The 19,219-nt window shown below is 38.9% G+C and overlaps 1 protein-coding gene across 1 annotated transcript in view; it reads right to left on the bottom strand.

The window, feature by feature from the left end:
- ATP10A (ATPase phospholipid transporting 10A (putative)) overlaps positions 1–19,219 on the bottom strand; it is a 110,082-nt gene that overhangs the window by 2,446 nt on the left and 88,417 nt on the right. The window contains exons 11-19 of the mRNA XM_059839447.1: positions 16,099–16,202; positions 15,776–15,902; positions 13,515–13,699; positions 11,840–12,161; positions 9,463–9,539; positions 6,027–6,152; positions 2,571–2,771; positions 279–359; positions 84–188 (exon numbers count right to left, since the gene is read on the bottom strand). Coding sequence (XP_059695430.1) covers positions 84–188; positions 279–359; positions 2,571–2,771; positions 6,027–6,152; positions 9,463–9,539; positions 11,840–12,161; positions 13,515–13,699; positions 15,776–15,902; positions 16,099–16,202 — 1,328 coding nt within the window. The remainder of the gene's footprint in view (positions 1–83; positions 189–278; positions 360–2,570; positions 2,772–6,026; positions 6,153–9,462; positions 9,540–11,839; positions 12,162–13,514; positions 13,700–15,775; positions 15,903–16,098; positions 16,203–19,219) is intronic.

Raw genomic sequence — 19,219 nt, 5'->3', positions numbered from 1 at the left:
TGTTTTTGAAAGGTGGCACTAAGAGAAGAATTATGTCTATGCCAGTGGCTGGCATACATCTATGTAGGCTGTGGGTACCTTACCCAAGTTTTGGTTTCAATAGCCAAATGCAGGATGATGGTGAAAAGAGCTATTGTGGTGATGGGAGTTCCCCAGGAGAAGATATCCACCTCTGAATCATAGTAAGTCTGTAGGAAAGAAGACAGAATTTAGTCCAAGCTGTGTTGCCAGTTCTCCTCCAAATGCTTGAAATAGAATGGCTTAAACCAAACACTTACAAAATAGGGGATGAAGAAGCAAACCAGGCTTTGATACATAGCGTCAATCATGTTCATCCAAAACATGTGTGGTTGGTACTCCTGTGTCATTAAAAAAAACATTAAGAAAATCAGATCATAATGAAGATCCTCTCTGCCAGGACAGGTATTTTGAGGGGGATATTTCAAGGGCAGTTTTAAGGGCTTGGGAAAATAGCTTCATAACTTTGCCAATCATCTAGCTACCCTGGGGATGAAGCATGAACAGTCTACCTGCAAGTCACTCTGTTCTGGGATGAAAGTTTTGAAAGTTTGGGTTTTTTTGTTGTTTTTGTTTGTTTGGTTTTTTTTTTTCCTGGCAGAAGATGCAATTTTAATCTGATGCTCAGTCCAGGAAACATTTCTGAAGGTGCCCTTTTTTATGCACAACAGTCAGACCACTAATGAACATGAATAAATGGGTTCTACATCTCATGAGCACAAGCACAAGCACAGGGTATTTATTGGCAGAAAACAGAAAATGCACATGTACTTAGAGAACATCTACAACAAAGGTCTTTAGTGGCAATTCATGCAGCAATCTATGCTACAAATATTTATATAAAACATTTATATACACATATCTCTAAGTACGTGCATAAAATTGCTTGCTAAAAACCAATATTAAACTAACATTTTGGTTTACAGAAATATACAGTTGCAGGGATATGGATGATCATATAAGGGACCTAGATATAAGGAAAAATAATTTATAAGTGGAAAAATGTTTATATAATTTTGGTATATATTCTACATCTCCAACAACTGTGTTGATCAGGTCTTCTTCGTTTTGTGGAAAATATCATTGCAGACTGAAAATGGGAATGGAAAGATGCTTAGAAAGAATTATGGTGTTACTTGGCCTCCTGAACCAACATGGTTAATTACTTCATCAGGCTGCCCAGAGGGATTGTGGAATCTCCAGTGCTGGAGACATTCAGAACTGGACAAGTAAAAACCTGAGAAACGTCATCCTGGTTTGAAGCTGTTTTGACCAGGGGTCTGGTTCAGATGGCCTCCAGAGCCATCTAAACTATTCTATAATATTATAGGCCCTTTTTGAAAGAGATTCCACCTCAAACAAGATTTTAAAGTTTTTAAAATCCCTTTTTAGGTAACTATAAAGGGAATACGATCAATGGATTAAAAAAACCCCAAAAAACAAACAAACAAAAAAAAACCCCAAAGAAACAAACAAACAAAAAATCTTAGAATGATTTCTGGGCTTCTCTATGAGAAACAACTGTTCTGTGAACCTGGGAGACTTCTCAGTTTGCCAGCTGAAGACAGGCAGACATAACCTCCCAACAAACCTTAAGGCATTACAAGATTTCTATCATCCTAAAAACGTGCAAGAGAGGAAAGTATTAATAATACAGATCTTTCAAGTGTGATGCACTGAAACAGAAGAAATGTAGAAAACAGAAAACAACAGATGAAAAGGACAGAGTTTGGACTAATGGACTAAAATAAGTTATACCGAAATTCTCCTTTCATCTTTCCAGGACAGCATCCAGCAATGCCACTACATGTGTGGGGTACCAAATACAGGTGTACACTTGGAGGCAAAAACCACTTACTGTGTCCTCTCAGAGGACAGCTTTGTAAGACATTCTTAAGAAGGCTTTTACCTTCAAAACAAAGTCCCCATATAGATAGTTTTGCCAAACAGCAAGATTTTCCCACGGTACACTGTACCTGTAATTACCAGGAATGGTTTGGCTCAAATTCCTCCTGCAATTCCTTTTGTTTCCATTGTTTTCAATTCAAGCAGATGGGGACAAGGTGTTTTCAACAGACATTTCAGCTGAATCTGTCATCTGTGACTACCTCCCTCAGAGACTAAGTTTATCGTTCTTACTACCAAGGCCATCTTTCTTTTTTTGTAAAGGGCTGGGAACTGAAGTTTTGAATAAGTACTGTGAGGTTGTTCTGTAAAAGCCTGCACTAGCTACAAAGTGCAATCTGTTTTATTTTTTTGGTTATTTGTGAGCCTGGACCATGAAGGAGGTGTTCAGTTTAGGTTGAATTAAATCATCCAGCCTTCTCTCCTGACAGATATTAAAAATATGTCTGGTTGGGGCTTTTTTGTTAGTGTGTCTTTTGTTTAGGTGTTATTTTGGCATTTTGACTCAGATAAGAAGTATCACAGAGTAATAACACTGACTTCTCAGACTGTATTTACCACTCATCTACCCTTTGGGAGCAGGGCTGGTTTTCAGTTGAAACCAAAGATGTTCAAGAAAGAAACTGCAGCAATCAAGAAGTTTTTACCTCCATATTCTGTCCGCTTTTATAAAGCTGAGGTACAGCAATTAACACTTCAGCTGGCACATCCTTGTCCAGCACACCAGTAACCAGTTGTGGAAGAGAAGAGAAGAATAAATTAAAGAAGATCAGATACCACTGATCAATCATTGATGAGCCAGAGAACCCGCAGTAGAACTGGTACCAGAAGAGAAGGGCCACAAACATCTGAAACAGAACAAGCAATGCTGTAAATATAACAAGATAAGGAGGATCATCATCCCACTGTGTTCTGAAACCATTCTGATTCCAGCTCTGCAAGGACTTATCTATGAATGAGCAATCCTTGTGAGGATACCTGTTCTTTAACTCACTCCCTGTTGCATAGACCACTTGGCTAAGCTGCAAACACCTGGCACACCTGCAAGTCTTTGTGCTGCTGCAACCTTAGATCTTGGGCATCACACAAAATTAACTTTCAGTTCAAGTGAAACATTGAGGTGCAATTTAACTAACCATAAAAAGCTCTCCCAACCACCACTGACCTCTAGGTAAATGAGTACTGATGTCACAGCACTTACACTACTCCTGTGAAAACAAGAATTGCCACAATAATATCCTCTGCTGGCTGGAGATGTTTTGGGAGACTTCTGCAGTCTACAACAGATAAACGCAGAGCTTTTTCTCAAGATCAACATGAGACCAGTAGCAGTAAGGAAGGTGAAACTAAGGTCTAGAAAAGTTGTCTTAACTCTTCAGTCTTTGTGCTTTGACACTCAGCAAATTAGCAGTGCTGTACAGATTCCTCAATCTCCCTTCTTCTTCAGCTCGAGGAAGAAATCAGCTGCATACACGGATGCAGAGGGACTGTTCATCTACTTGGGATGGAATTACCCAAAAAGAAACAAATCACACAACTCATTTTTTCTACAATGTCTTCAGCATGGAGAATCCAGAGGGTTCAATAAAGGTGCTGATTTCAGATACTGATGAAGGATTTGAGGCAAAAATAGGTAGTTTGATGAAAATACAGTCAGCTGAAAATCTTCCTACCAGCTCTGCTATGGGTCTTAATAGTGCTGTTGAAGAAAGCTTTACAAATAAATGAGGCTTAAATCAGATTTTTTTTTTTCTCCTGAAATTCATTTTGTATTAAACAAGTTTTTTATTTTATTTCAGATGTTCTCTCTTGCCTCTGTGTATTACCTCTCTGAAAAAGACAAAACAAATTTACATAAAGATTTTAAGTAAAAAAGGTTTCCCTTCCTTCCCTGCCAGATGAGATTGTTTTATGAATGTGGTCCCAGAGGGAATTTCTCAATGAATGAAGTATATGTTAGAAAATTTTCCGTGCTGCCTTGCAGAGACAATGTATAAACAGGAAGAAGATGTGCAGGTAAAATTTTCTTAATGTGAAATCCCTTTTCATCAAGCTCAGATATTGCCAGTCATGCTATGTTTTAGTTTATATTTTACTTGTATTTTAATCATCTCCATGAAGCTAAACATCTTCTTGGATAAGTCATCTAAGTTTCAAAATGGCTTTTGCAGCAATGTGAAGTTTAAATTTTAAATTAGCTAGGTTCTAGTGGAGAATGGAAAATTTCATAGTATGAACAAATGGGGAAAAGAAACCACTTGAGCAAACAGAAAACTTGCAGAACATCTGCAGTGTAGCTATCTTGACTCTCTGTGGAGAATCATCCAGAATAGTCTCCTTGCAGAAGGTTCAGGTGCTCCTATCTTTCCATTTTTAACAATCCTTTCTTAAGGGCAGGCACTGTGTCAGGCAAATTCATGTCTATATGCTGGATATCCAACTACAGTTTTGAGTCAGAAGCAACAAGTATTTCTCAGGAAGCTTTGAAGGGTGCCAAAACACAGCCAGCACAAAGACATCTCTTCAGTTATTTTCTAGCCTTGAGGCAGTAGCTTCTGAAAATGTCTTATTAAAAATGGCATGAGAAGTAATACTTGTAATCAAGGGCAGTTGTACCACAGAAAATGGAAGATTTTACCCAAGCTGAGCAAAAGCATTGATGTACAAGCAACATCTCTGGCTGCTGATTACTGGAGTGTCGTATGTGCATTACTTCTGGGTTTATTTTTTAAATTTTTAATATAAGATGGCTATGCATACAGCTCTTGGAAGTTCAGATTTGATAGTGTCAATGGGTACCCTGGAAACACCCAGCACTGGGGGTGGGAGTACAGATGTTCAGCATCATTCAGGAGTAAGCCTTAAAACTGATGCATCTTAACACCACCACGTTTCACTGCTGTACTTCAACAGGTGGCTCTCCACTCAGTGCAGCATTACTTAAATCTGCTCGCTATTTCTGACTCAAGCAGCAGCTCAGATTACAAAGTCCCTTTATTCTTTTGTGTCTGAAAGGGCACTTGCATGCAGTCCCTGCTTTGACCACAGAATGTATTTTAACATGCTTGTTTTAACAAAAAGACACTTCCTTAATCCTTTAGTGCCCTTAGGTATTCTGGTGATGCTCAAAATTTTGAGCAAATAATGGTTTTCTTCTGATAAAAATTGAGGATTAGATTAAAATTGGAAAGCAGCTTTTAGAAAACTGAAAGCCACTTTTCTTCTGATACTGAGGACAAAATCGTCTCCTGCACACAATTAATGCATTGCCCTTGGAAGCAAAGAGAGATATGAGAGCTCTATCTTTCCTCTTTTTCTTGCTTCTTCATATGCCTTGCTCCCAAAGTGATTTGTAGCTGTTGCAAGTGAGCAAATATATGCGCCTGCCAGTGACTCCCACCCAGCTGGTGGTATTCTTGGTTTCCTTGTTAGGCTGTTTTCAATCAATCATCCTTGTACTCCAAGATCAATGCAAGGGGCCTTTGTTGAGGCCAAGGAGTTGAGCTGCTTCTGGCTGGATGCCCAGTACTGGATTGAGTCCGGTTTCATACACCAGGGAGGAAATACAGACCCGTCGTCTACTCTTTACCACCGTGTGCTTCCTTTCTAATGAACTCTTTTGATTAGCTGGAAATAAAATAAATCAAGGAAAAAAACCTTCCCAGTCTCTGCATCTGAGACACAGAGAGGACTCAAATTATCTCAAGTCACAAGGAAATATGTACAGTGATTCATAAACAATGATGAGATACAGTCAGGAAGAGAAAACACAATCAACTGCTACTTGGGACCAATGCTGGATGACTTTGGCATTGAAGACTCCTGTATCCAGCCAGCTAAATTCTGCAAAACTGCTCAGTAAAGAAACTTTTCTTCAGCAGTGCTTGTTATTTGTGTTACCTAATTTGCACATTCAGCAGCACACTGTAGCTGTTATGGAGTGGGTCCCGTATTTCTGCAAATGGCAGCCAGCTGTCTTTCAGCTCTGCAAATTTCTTTGCAGCTTATTTATAAACCATTTGAAGGCTGACCTAATGCTCACTTAGCACAAAATAAACCCTGGAAACATGTGGTGCCATAAAGCTGCCAAGTCAAACACTTACTGCATTTTTGTAGAAGAAATACAGCACCATGTTGGCGAGTCGGGAATAACACCAGTGGCCATGAACAAGCAAAAGCTTCTCCAAATGCCTGAACCTCGGGATTGCAAAGTCGCTTGCCATCACCGCCTTTAATGAAACAAAGGTTGGAATCATTATTGTAAAGCACCACCTTCAACACTAACAATGAATCTAGTCATCTTCTCGACTCCTACAGGCAGTGGAAGCTGTACTCATGAAGAATGAAATTCGTGACAGTGCTTATGAAGTGCAGCTGTTGCTGCATGGATCTGAAATACCCATGAGCAAACGCGGCAGCTCGGCAGGACACGCAAGGCAACCCGGAGGAGATTGCAGCCTACATTACAGATGGTGATAAGCAACAACAAAAAGCAGGAGGTGGGAGAATGGCTGGCAATTGCAGTTGCATGAGCATGAAGGCCCGGGGTTCAGGTGTGAAGACCTTCGTGGCTCTATCTTTCTCTGTAAAAACTACAGCGTACTTACAGGGCAAAATGAATTTTCAGAGAATAAGATAAGAACAGCACAATTAAGTGGTTGCATCATAATGATTTAACTTCAAAAGAAAAAAAACAATAAAAATATTAATTTTAATTTAATTTGCAGACCTGGTTTATACAGTTTACTTGGCTGTCCTGAGACATCAGGATTTTGAGGGATTTTTAAAATCACACATTTTCTGTAACTGTGTATGAGAAAAAAATCACACTAGATGAGAGTCCTCTGGGACTGTGCAGACTGTCAGATGACACTGACAAAATGAATCACAGTTTCTCTCTAATTCTGACTAAATTTCAGGGTACTGTACATCTAGATGAGACCTACTTGTGTTATCATGGGTGTTTCATGATTTTCCTTATCCTTAAGATCACACTAAGATTTAATTTAGTATTATTTTATATTTCATGTTCTGTTTTGGTATCACCTTTCTTCTCGCAATTCAGTTCAGCAAAAACAGGTGAAAACCTCCAAAGGAGCAGTATCTTCCTTACACTCTGCTGGGTATATTTTGGCTGTATTTTAAAACAAGAGACATATTTCCTTTTAAGTTTCCCTAATTCTCTTTCTGGGTAAAACATCAACAGGGCTCAGTTTTCCCAAGTAGGTGCTTGTAGAAGCTAATAAAATACACTCTAAAACAGTATGCAAGAGAAGGTGCAAAAACACATTGCAATTTAAGCAGTAGATATATATGAGGACTGAGACACTTTTTAATATGTTGACACATCCTAGGATTTCTCAGCTACTGAGAAACACTTGTTATAACCTCCCTGCACTGAAGTCTGATTTGTCTTGCAGACATACAGCTATCTGGCAGTTTGAGGAGAAAACAGCTATGCTATGTCTGCTTCCTTGTCCTCCACCCCATCTCAGCCCATTCCATGTCAAAACAAAACCGTTAGCTTTGTGCTTCTAACACAGTACTTCTCAGCAGGCTGTGAGAAGTGTCACGATTTTTTTCTTTTTTTATTCCATTTTTATTATGGTGAGGAACATAGAGAGAAAGATATGTTATCCAATTACATTTGCATGTTTACTTAGGCTCAAAATACCCACTTGATTTTCACATTTATTTTTTTTTTTCTTCCAGCTCCACATGCTTCCACAGAATGTGGAATGAAAATAAATCAGACAGTGTTGCTGTCTTAGGCATCTAAATGCTCAACACCTTCTGAGTACCTGCATGTGTACAATTCTGACAGTTGTTTATAGCAAAGAGGTCTGTGTGGCTCCTTAGGACTTGCAGTAAGGGATCTATAAACATTTTCCACTCTGCTGAACTTTCATTTAGAAATAAAACCGGGTAGTTTAATGAGTTAATGAGAAAATAGCTTTCAGACCTGGATACACTGCAAAAGCCAGGGGATTTGAGGACCAGTTCTAGTTCAGCTCATAAGTGTATGAGCTGAACTAGAAGTGGCATTAAGGGGCAAGGAATCAAAAAAATGCTATGAACAGTTTATGTCTGAATTAGGAAAAAAAGTATCTGAATTAATACATAGGTGATGGAGCTTATTGGTAAGTTCATAAGAGGTGTTTAGACCCAAGAAAAATGTTTGCAGCATAGTTTTTTGAATTTATAGGTTTGGAGGGGAGCCCACAAAACCAGACTTCTCTGTGCTCTCTGGAGCTTGGACTGCCTGCGGAATCTGATGATGCATACACATTGAAAAGTGTATGATAAATAAGAAAAATATCCACTGACTTTTCTCCAGTGACCTATCCTAGCTTCTGCTGATCTGGAGTCAGAAAATGCATAAAGCTGATACCCAAGTTCATAGCTCACTTAAATTTTTGTTTTATAAGTTTGTGTGTTGACCCAAATAAATTACAGCGTTCATGAAATCCCATGAAATAAAACTCTACAGCCAACTTGTGCACTGTGTGAGGGAGGCCTCTCTTCCCTTCTGAGCAAAACATCCAGCCAATGTTGCAAAAAATGCAATTTGGGTCAGAGAACCACCCACTGGTAACTAAGTTAAGGAGCATGCTCATCTGCTCAGGTCCCCAGGATGGAAACACTTCCCACTTTCCTGGTAGAACTATTTGACATATACACAGCTACTCTGTTTTCTCTTGCAATCAGCCTGCCCAAATACAAGGCAGGTTCTGGAAATACAATATCCTCCTCATTCTGTGTCTTACTGCCACATCTGGTCCTAACACTGCAACTGAGCTGCACTAGCAGTAGAGGAGGCTGAGATAATACATACATCCTATACATATACATCCTCTCTTCTGGGGATGAGAGAAGTGCCTCTCATACATTGCTAAATGCAGTAATCATAGGTGGAACACATTCAGAAGACTACAAGGCAAGCACCCTCATCCTGTGATTGGAAATGTGGCCAAACCAAGACTTGCTATAAGGTGTAAGGAGCAGTGGTACTGCAAAGGGCCACAATTTCTACTTTATTTACTGTTTTGCTCTCTGAATAAGCTGAGTGAGTGAGATGTGTGGGTGGCTGGGCTAAGGGTCACCACCACACCATACAAATAGCTACATCAGTTGTACTGGCTTGTGCAGCCACTCCATAGAAGTATACCCAAGCAATACAGGAGACAGGGAAATAAGATGAACCTTTATTTCCTAAATAATGCATAGCTGAGCTTTTTTCTCCTTTAAACAATTATTTAGCTAATTATTCCTTTAATCATATTACTTAGAGAGATCTGATAAGTTCAATTTTCTGAGAAGGCAGAGTGTTTGTAAACAATCATGGATCTCAGAACAAGTGTGAGATTAAACTCAAGCTGAGAGAGCCCTTATAAGACAAAACTGGCACTCCTCAGCACAACTTGCTGCTTTTCCTTCATTTGTGCTGACTATGCAGAGGCAGTTTGAACAATCAGACCTATAGGAAGTGGCTGTTTCATGCCCTCATGGGAGTGCTTTCCACTGGATGAGCAACATTACCTGCATGCCTTCTTGACCAGAGATCCCCACACCAACATCTGCCACTTGGATCATGCTGACATCATTAGCACCATCACCTAAAGATGACAAAATGCAGTTTTGCTGTCACTAGCAGACCAACAACAGCTTGCAGCAACAAAACAAAGGAAATACAGTTGTTATTGAGTGTTGGTTGAGTATAGTTAAGAGAGACATTTACTAAGTGTTGGTTGGGTCTAATAAGGGAGATGTGCAGTAGGAGAAGATACATCTTTAGAAAATAAGATTCAAAGCTTGCAAAGTTTCCAAGACATTCTGATCTTTTTAGACCTTTTTATCACAGGAAAGTAACAACAAAACAAACCCATCTCTTTTTAATAATACCTAAAATTCAGGTATCAGGCTTGAACTGCACCAATAGTAAACAGTAGAAAAATGAGAATAAGCATCCCCAATACTTCTGCTTCCTGATTAAGAGTCTGCCTGCAATCAGGTATGACTAAGAATTAAATGTGCAAGAAGACCTAAAGAAAATGAAAATGTCTACACTGCAAAAAATACCAAAAAAAGTTAAAAAGTAGATGAATGAAAGAAAAAGTCAAGAGAGTAGGGTTGACCAGTCTGAGATCTTCAGTACACACAAGACTGGTAGATTTATTGGAATGGTTGCAGAGCCACCACCCCCTACTCTGCTTCCAATCATGATCCCACAAGCGAGAGGTGCCGTAGGCAGGACACCAAAATGAGATATGTATCCAGTTCTTAACCTCTTACATTTACAGCCAGTGTACTAATGGAAAATTATCCTGTGTTAGCTGATGAGAAGACTACTTGCTTTTAAACTTCAGTGGCTGAGGTGCACACCACATGTCACCAGTGCAAGAGTCGTATCCACTCACCAGACAAAGCTGATGTCATTGTGACTGCGTGATACAGAATCACAGAATCACAAGTTTGGAAGAGATATTCAAGATCATCAATTCCAACCCGTGCCCTAATACCTCAACTAAACCTTGGCAACAAGTGCCATATCCAATCCTTTTTTAAACATATCCAGGGGTGATGACTCCATCACCTCCCTGGGCAGGCCTTTCCAGTACTTTATTACTCTTTGTGTAAAAACTTTATCCTAACATCCAAACTATATTTCCTTTGGTGCAGCTTAAGACTGTGTCCTCTTGTTCTGTCAGCTGCTGCCTGGAGAGAGAGAGACCAACTCCCACTTGACCACAAGGAAGTAGTCCTTCCTTAGGAAATTGTAGAGAGTGAAAAGGTCACCCCTGAGTCTCCTTTTCTCCAGGCTACAACCCAAGTTAACTCATGTTGGCTAAAAGGGAGGATGCATACAGCTAGGCTTTAAGCCAGAGCATGAGCTTAAGCTCAACTTGTAGGCTCAAGATGCTCAGAAAGAACATACAAGCTGCCCAGTCTCCACTCGTGTTTTTAAGCATTCTGGATAATTCAAGTTAATGAGCCAGATGTTTTTTACAACATATGCAAATGATTATGTCCACAGTCAGTTAGCCAAAAATATAAATTCAGTAGGAGGGAAGCATATTTGAGCAAGATATAGTAAGCATGAAGATTGTGATAATCAGCACATATTTGGTGATGTTGATGTCACACAAGTCTGGCAATTATTGTATGTACTTAGGGTTTCTCATGGGCAGGTCCCACCCATATGTGTTCCAGATATAATTAACCAATACATGCAGAAAAAAACTAGTGTATTTGCGACAGTTTATGCTGAAATCATATCTTCAAATGAAACATGAACCTAAACTTGAGATAAGGAAAGAAGAGCTGATTGACTTGTGTAAAAATCACAGAAACATGGAAGATCCTGTCAAATTTAAGAGAGATGGACTGCCAAAGTCTCCCCTTTGCCAATTGAGTGATTAGGTGGGAAGTATTGTTATCATACCAGTTGTAAATCCACTCTCTATAATGACAAGGCCAAGTCATAGCCTGTGCTGTATGGCTGACTTGTGATGATAAACACAGAACCTTGAGTTTAAGCATGATTGGATGAAACAGCACTGAGTACAAGTTTTTTGGGTGTAATACAGTGATTGCAAAATGGTGTTTTGCACAGCATAAGATAACCCAGTTCTTCACAGCTGTGTTCAGATATGTCAAAAGCTCTTAGCATAACTGGGTCCTGATTACCTAACTTCTGAAGGAAGAAATCCCAAATACTACTCCCAAGTTCTATCCTGGTTTTGAGTAAGTATGTTAGAATATATATATTAGAATTGTTCAGCATGTTTTCAGACAAAACTGAAAGACTACTTCAGTTGTGAGGCAGCTGGGAGGGTCCTGTTCAACATAAAAGAAAATCAAAATTTTTAAGACACAGTGTACATCAAGGCAGACTAGTATAAACTGAGGTATTTACCTATTGCCAAGGTCATTGCTTTGAGTTTGTCTCTGACTAGTTTCACTACCATGCTCTTTTGGAGTGGGGTAGAGCGACAACACAGGACTGAACGGCATCGCTTGGCTAGTGCAAGAAATTTATCTTCTAGCGTGGGTTCCAGGGCATAAGCTAGAGTCCTTCCATCAATGACTAGGCCCAAGCTGGAAAGCACAGGGGGAGAGGGTGGATAGAGAGGGGTGAACCCAACAGTCACGTTTCCAGTAGCTCCGTCTATTGTGTTGTTTGAAAATTTAGACTCTACGCATTGCAGGCACTGTTCCAGCAAGACAGCACATGTCTCCTGAAAAGAAATTCAAAATAAAAATGCTTGAGTGAAAAGAACATGTATTCAAAGGCTTCTGTTTGCTGTTTGTTTAGGCATAACTAATATGGTGGATGTATAATTTGCTGTGCTGTTAAAGTTTTAATTTCTAATAATCTTCTACTTGTTCTGAACACATTTAACTCTTGCAGAAGGTATGACAACAGTAAAGAGTAGAAAGGCTGAAAATCTAATTCTTCTTTAATGTGCACTTTTGTATGCTAAATTTCTTTTATCTCCTTCTCAGAATAATAGTGCTGAGAAATGATATATAATTGGTACCAAGTTAAGTATGGTGATGTACACCATTAGGGTGATGAACACCATGTATACGCCCACAAGTCAGATCAAAGAGTTATGCATTGTTAAAGGCCAATTAAAGGTTATTTAAGCTGAAATCTCTCTCCTAGCCATACTCAACTAGAAGATGTTATTGAGAATATAAGAACATTTAAAAGAAACGCTACTGGTCTTACAGCAAAGTATGACTAAAAAGAAAAACCATGGACAATTAATTTACCAGTTCATTGGTACACCCAAGAATGGAAATTGCTGTTATCTTTTCTTCCTTTTTGAAAGAAATTGGAACTGAATACTGATGGCCTACCTCTCCTCTGCTGATCTGAAATCCAATTTTATCACCCCATAAAAGGACTACAGCACTATCAGTTTGGTTCCTTGTATGTTAGACCATATCAGTAAACTCTTTGTGACTGCTTGCAACAAGTTGAGCACAGGAAAGATCAGTAATAATTCAGAAGGCTTAGAGAAGGTCTGTTAGGAAGCAAGGTATTACTGTTGATATGGTTTTCTGGCTCTCACTGTTAGCATCAAAATTTAAATATTGCTTCTATCTCCCGAGAAAAAGCCACCTGAGAAAACATGAATGACTGAGTTATCTAAATACTACATTTCAGTGGCATAAAATAAAGCACAATTTCTCAACAGGCTATTAATTGCTTTCATTCTCAACATGTACTTAATAACACGTTGCTTTTAGACCCACTAGTGCCAATACACAGAAATAGGGATGTTTTGAGAAAGAAAGTGATTTGTGCTGCCATGGCATATTTTCATTCATGGTGGAGGTCACTGCACACAGTTACATGCTTTCAGTAAGGTAATGATACATGAGGCTATGGTTTAGAAGGATGATTCACTGAAAAGTATTCAAAGACATGTCCTACCTGAAAATTATAGCTGAAGCAGGAAAAGAAGCCAAAAAAAAAAAAAAAAAAGGAAAAGGAAAAAAGCCATCAAACTTTTAATTGCACAAGTTGAAAATAAAGCAAAACTAGTTAATTAGTCAACTTGTATATTGGATCTGCTTACTGGTGATTCAGCATTCAAAGTGATGATTTCCTCATCGTGATCTAGTAGCTTGCAGGCATATGCAATATTAACAGCTGTTTCTTGCTTGTCTCCAGTAAGAACCCAAATCTGCAACCCAGCTTTGCGCAAGCTTGCAATGGTTTCTGGAACACCATCCTGCAAACGGTCCTCTATGCCTGTTACACCTAAGCACATAAAAAAAGCAAAATATTCCATTTTAAATGAACATCAAGGGTTGCCCTTGAATTTTAAGCTTAGACTACAAACCACCCCCCCCCCCAAAAAAAAAAAAAAAAACCACCAAAACCCAAAACAACCAGACCATCAGCCACTTTTACTGGGAGACAGCTAAACTACCAATGGTTGCAAGATTTGGGCAGGTTTTTGGGGGTATTGAGGAGGAAGAAAGGAAAGTAGCTGCGTCAAACAGTTGTAAATAACAAATACAGAATTCCAAATGTCAAAAGCCACCAGATGCCACTCCTAGTTCCAGAGGTTCACAAGGCTTATTGTCTCTAAGTTCTATATCTATATTATTTGTGCTGAATGTTGCTAGAGAACATTGGTTCTTGGAGATCCTTTAAGTTCCTAATGGTCTTAACTGCCTTTTCTCAGCAAGAAGAGAGTGGGTCACCAGAAATTCCTCTTTTGAAGGGGACTAACAGCAGGACTTCAGCTTGGCAACAGCAGCTTAGACTGCAAACATAAACCTTTTAGTGCCTTGTTTCTGCTCTTGACTCTTGCAGAAAGACGCTGGTGACCAAATGAGATATAGCAGAGAATAAATCACAAATCTGCTAACCATGATGTGACAGCAAAATGTGTATTTTCATGCTTTCAATGCATCTTTCTACCTGTTACAAGACATTGGGTATCTCTTTTAAGCTTACATAAATCAATTGACCAAGACAAGATTTTCATATATATGAAAAGTGGCAAAAAGCCACTCAGGACCAAGCTCAATGTCACCACTGTCACCATCAGTGTTCCACCAAGAGTCAGAGAGACTTCAATGCGAGGAAATGCACGCCCTGCCACTAGCAAATGAGGAAGTGACAGTCATGCAAGTTACCTGGAACAACAGGAAAAACAAAACAAACTTTTCTCAGCTAATTATTTCTTCTATGGTTCTTTCTTGAAAAAAAAACAATTAACAGAAGTCCCCTTAAGTCTGAGCACCAGTCATTCACATGAAAACACACTCTTAGGGCAGTGTTGGGACAGCTATTGCTATCCAAATAAAGAAAATATATTCCAGCTGAATTTTTATTCCCACAACTGAATGATGACTGATTATTGCAAGCTACAAACCACAGTATGAGGTTCTTGGGGAATGACTGAACTGATAGTTTACTACTGGCCAGAGCTCACTTTTTTTTTCTTTTTTTTTTTCTTTTTTTTTTTTTTCAGCTCAGACTGCAGCCAGAGGCAACAGGTACACCCATGGTGGGATCTTGATTACTCTGGTCTGAATTAGGCAACTCATGCCCCCCTTTAAGCCAGGGAAGAGAACCAGACACTTTGAGGGCATGATTCATCTAATCCTAAAGCAGATATCTAAGTCAGACCAAATGAACTACACTTTTTTTGTCTCCCCATTGGTTATATGTTGAGTCTTAGAGATCTGTAGTAGACGCATTAAAAGTTGGGTGTGGTGAATCTGTCTTCCAGATCCATGCTGGCAATTAGTGAAGGTCTTTCAACATCTCAGCTCAAAAGAGTATGATTTAGCTCTTGCAATACTTTTTTACATACACTGCTTTTAACTGCAACCCCTTGCCACAGAATTCACAGGCTGAGTGCATGTGCTGAACCTGATGTATATCAAAGTTGATGCCTCTTACAGATGCAGTTTGTGAGCTTTGCTTTGTGTGTCCCTGGTGCCCCTGGAGTCAGGGAAGTCTCTGACACCTTGAAGCAGCACTGAACTAATGAAATTCTGTAGACAGCATGGACCAAGTCCTCCTCTTCTTTAGACCAGCAGTTCCCTTTTAGGATATTGTGTCAAATTCATCCCTGGTATTACTCCGCTTACTTCACTAGTGATAAAATGTTGGCAGGAGCAAGGAAAACAGGGTATGTCTTTTATGTTAATTATATCCTATTCCTTTGTGGTGCTGCACATGACAGCCATGATAAAGTCCCATGAAAGCCAATTTCTATACTGTCAGAAACAATTTAAGGGAAAGAACGGATTTCATAGCCAAGCTTTCAGAATTTTTATCACATTTTAACTTCATGTCCAGCTCTAATTTCATTACCTAGCAGATGCAGATTCTTCTCTAGCCGCAGTGCTGACTGAAACAGAAGTTCTTCGCGATTTTCAATAGAGGATTCTGCTTCTAAATGAGTTTTTAACCAACAGCCATACTCTTCCTTGCTGAGAACCTATTACAAAGAGTATGTGAGGGCACAGTCAATATGACACAAAGGCATTCATACTTTACTGAATAAAATGAAAAAGAAGTTATAAATCAAGAACAATAAAATAATAAATACCTTCAGTCAATAAAATAATAAATAGCTTCAGTAATCTTTGTAAAGACTCTCCTTAAAAGCAAAGTAAAAGCCTGCATTTACTTACTCTTTTTGCAATACAGAGAGTTCGCAGCCCATCTACAGCATAAAGATTAAGGTAATTCTGGGTTTTGCTTCGGATTTTTTTTTGATGCTTGCCCCGAGGGTCATCTAGATAAGAATAAAACCATAAATTACTTGTTGAAAAATAACAGCAGCTGAATTGCCTCAGAGAATAAAAACTTGTATACAGTGCTCACTGTACCAGCACTTTATAACTGATACTTTTAAAGATGTGTTGATATTTCCTGGGAAACTCAAGTTGTTTTCGGTTTTTTTAAAAATCTTTTTGTTCTCTTTTCTGTTTTTCTTCTTCAAAAAAGTCACTGTGAACGTATGTGAGAAAGACCTTTTTTTTTTACTCAAGCATTTCTTTCACCTGAGTATTTTTAGAAATCATGGTAATCTTCACAGCAAACAATACTGTCAGAAATAGAAGTATGATTTCAAATACGCTACTAGCAAATGTTTTTTCTGCTTCTCCACAGCTCATCATGTGCAGAAAAACAATACTTAAAAATAGCACTCAGTCTTCCACCAAGGCTAATATCTGGAAAGAAGTGGAAACAGTGCTCTGTTTTGAATATCTAAGTGCATGAAGGTCCTTTTGTCTGTTATGCTGTACTGATACTTCCTATCAGCCTGAATCAAGGCAAGAAGTCCTGGGTGTGACTGCGATTTCATTTCGAGCAGAATTTGCACTTGGAGACCTCACAACTAGCTTCTACCTCAGATGCATCAGCAAAACTTCCACTTAGCTTTATCCTTCACTTAAAGCCATGTGCAACTACTCAAAATGAGGACTGAGCATCTGTTTCTTTTCTCTCTTTAGCTGGGACTGGTGCACTGTGCTCACTCTGTGATCAACATAGGGTACTAAATATGATGGCAACACATTTTGTTCCATCTTATTACATGAAATGATGTCTCCAAAAATTAAAACCAAGTGACAATGCATCTTTTTTATCATCTAGGATTGAGACAAGTTCATGAAAAAGGTACTGTGGTAGTAATCTTTAAAAATATGAATTTCAAGGTTGGCACTTCAGTAAACATACAAGGGGGGGAATTTTTAGATTGGAGCCATTGAGTGAGAATGACTGGTATCTTCTGGCAGGTTTTCCTACTCCCTGATTTGATACACTTTTTTTTACTAAAGTCTGAATATTTTTGGGGGATGTAGAATCATTTCGGGGTATAATTCTATAACTGGAGCTGTTCCTAAGTTCACTATTTGAGTTGCTGGTACCTGCACAGTAACCAGTCACTGAATCAGGTGACCTTTCCTCACCCAAATTCTGAGCAGCTCAAGAGACCTACTACAGACAGCACTGAATGTTCTCACTCTCATACTGAGAACCTGTGGGCACTATGCCATTACACTAAGCACTTAATACAGGTATATAAATTAGATGGCATAAGTATCTTACTGTTTATACTTTTCAGTGCCCATTTACCCAGTGTGCACTCATACTGAATTTGATCTTGCTATATGTTGACTGCATACGTATATCTGTCCATAAAGTTACATAGCATTCAGCACTTTCATATTTATACAGCAGCAGAGTGCATAATTGGGCCTTCAGATGCTCCAGCACAAACTCAGACATGTATTGATTTTGTAGAAATAAGGGAACTGTGAGTTGGGAATCCAAATATTTGGTTTTTGTTCCATTTATCTCAACCATGTATCAGAACATTTAACTCACTGTACAGCTACTTTCTCACCTTTAAAGAGTTTTCTGTCCTCTCTAGGTCTGCAAAGCTGAGAGTACAAGTACATAGTTGTTCCTAAGGGACTCTGTGAAGATTGTGGTATTTCCTGCATATGTTCATTTCAGCTCCATCTGATTAAGGTCATGTGGTGAATACTGACTGGTAAGAATATTCTCATGGGCCTGTCCATCTACCTATTAATGCTACCTATGCTATCACCCTTGATTGTCTCAAAGGGACCATACAGATATATTATTCCAGAAGGACATCCCTACAAGTATCACTTGCAATTGGAAAGCCCTTTCTTACACTATATATGGAAATATGCATATAAGGAGCCAGCAGCCTAATGCAGTTTCATTTTGCTACTTTTCTATTAGTACATTGTAACCTTTTTGGCACATATGACTTTGCTATATAACATAAGAATTTTCTTTTCTGGGAGAAGTACTGCAGCAAACCTTCTTTGAGTCTTCTTGTATTAGTGAGGGGCTTTTTTAACTTTAGAACAATAAAGCAGGCAAGTATTCTTCCCAATTTATTGTGATACATTATCATTTTGGAGAAAAATTACATATTTTTTGCATATCCCACATAAAATTATCTTATGGGAGTGGCTGTTTCAGTGGCTCACTGGCTTCAAATGATGCAAACTTCAATAGGTGCCTAAACACATCAAAAGCTGTTTCTATCCCTTTAAGGTTATCCCTTAAGTGATCCTTTAAGATCTCAGAATACCTCAGGTGCTACTGCAGTGATCATAATGTTAAATGCTCATACCTCCTTCAATGAACAAAGACAACAACTCTCTACAAGTTGAGATGTGTATACTATTTTCTGTGCAAGTTCTCATTTCCAGCATACCAATGACAGCTAAAGCCCTTTACAGCTGTTCACATGCCTTATCAGTCCTACCCTGAGATTTATCTTGTGCTCAGAAGTTACAAGGAGGGAAGGAATCTCTTGCAGACAAACCCCAGTTGTGGAGATATTTTTTTAGCTGGGATGCAGTGTCTGCTCTGAGCAGTGTGACCACATGCCCCATGTCAGTGAAAAACAGCCAGGCAGTCCCCTCCAGAAGAATGATAGAAAGCTAGTAGCCTTCTGCTTCTGTATTTTCTTCCATAATCTCGAGCTGCAGCAAGGCAGTGCAGTCATTGTTTTCTCAATGATTAATGTTCACAGCTCCTGTGTGAGCTGGGTATTGACTCAAACAGTAACTTTCTTATTTATGAACACGGTGACTGTTGAGATAAAGTAAAAACAATAAACTCTTGGGAATCATTTCAAGGCTTTTGGAAATATCTGTTTGCTATCAGAATACACTAGGTTCCACAGTCTCACCTAGATATACAGGCAGAGCAAATGGAGTTGATTCATAATCTTTTTAAATTTTGAGGCTCATGAAAATT

The sequence above is a fragment of the Haemorhous mexicanus genome, chromosome 2 (genome assembly GCF_027477595.1).
Source record: "Haemorhous mexicanus isolate bHaeMex1 chromosome 2, bHaeMex1.pri, whole genome shotgun sequence".
Classification (NCBI taxonomy): domain Eukaryota; kingdom Metazoa; phylum Chordata; class Aves; order Passeriformes; family Fringillidae; genus Haemorhous; species Haemorhous mexicanus.
This window is presented reverse-complemented; position numbering and strand designations above follow the sequence as displayed.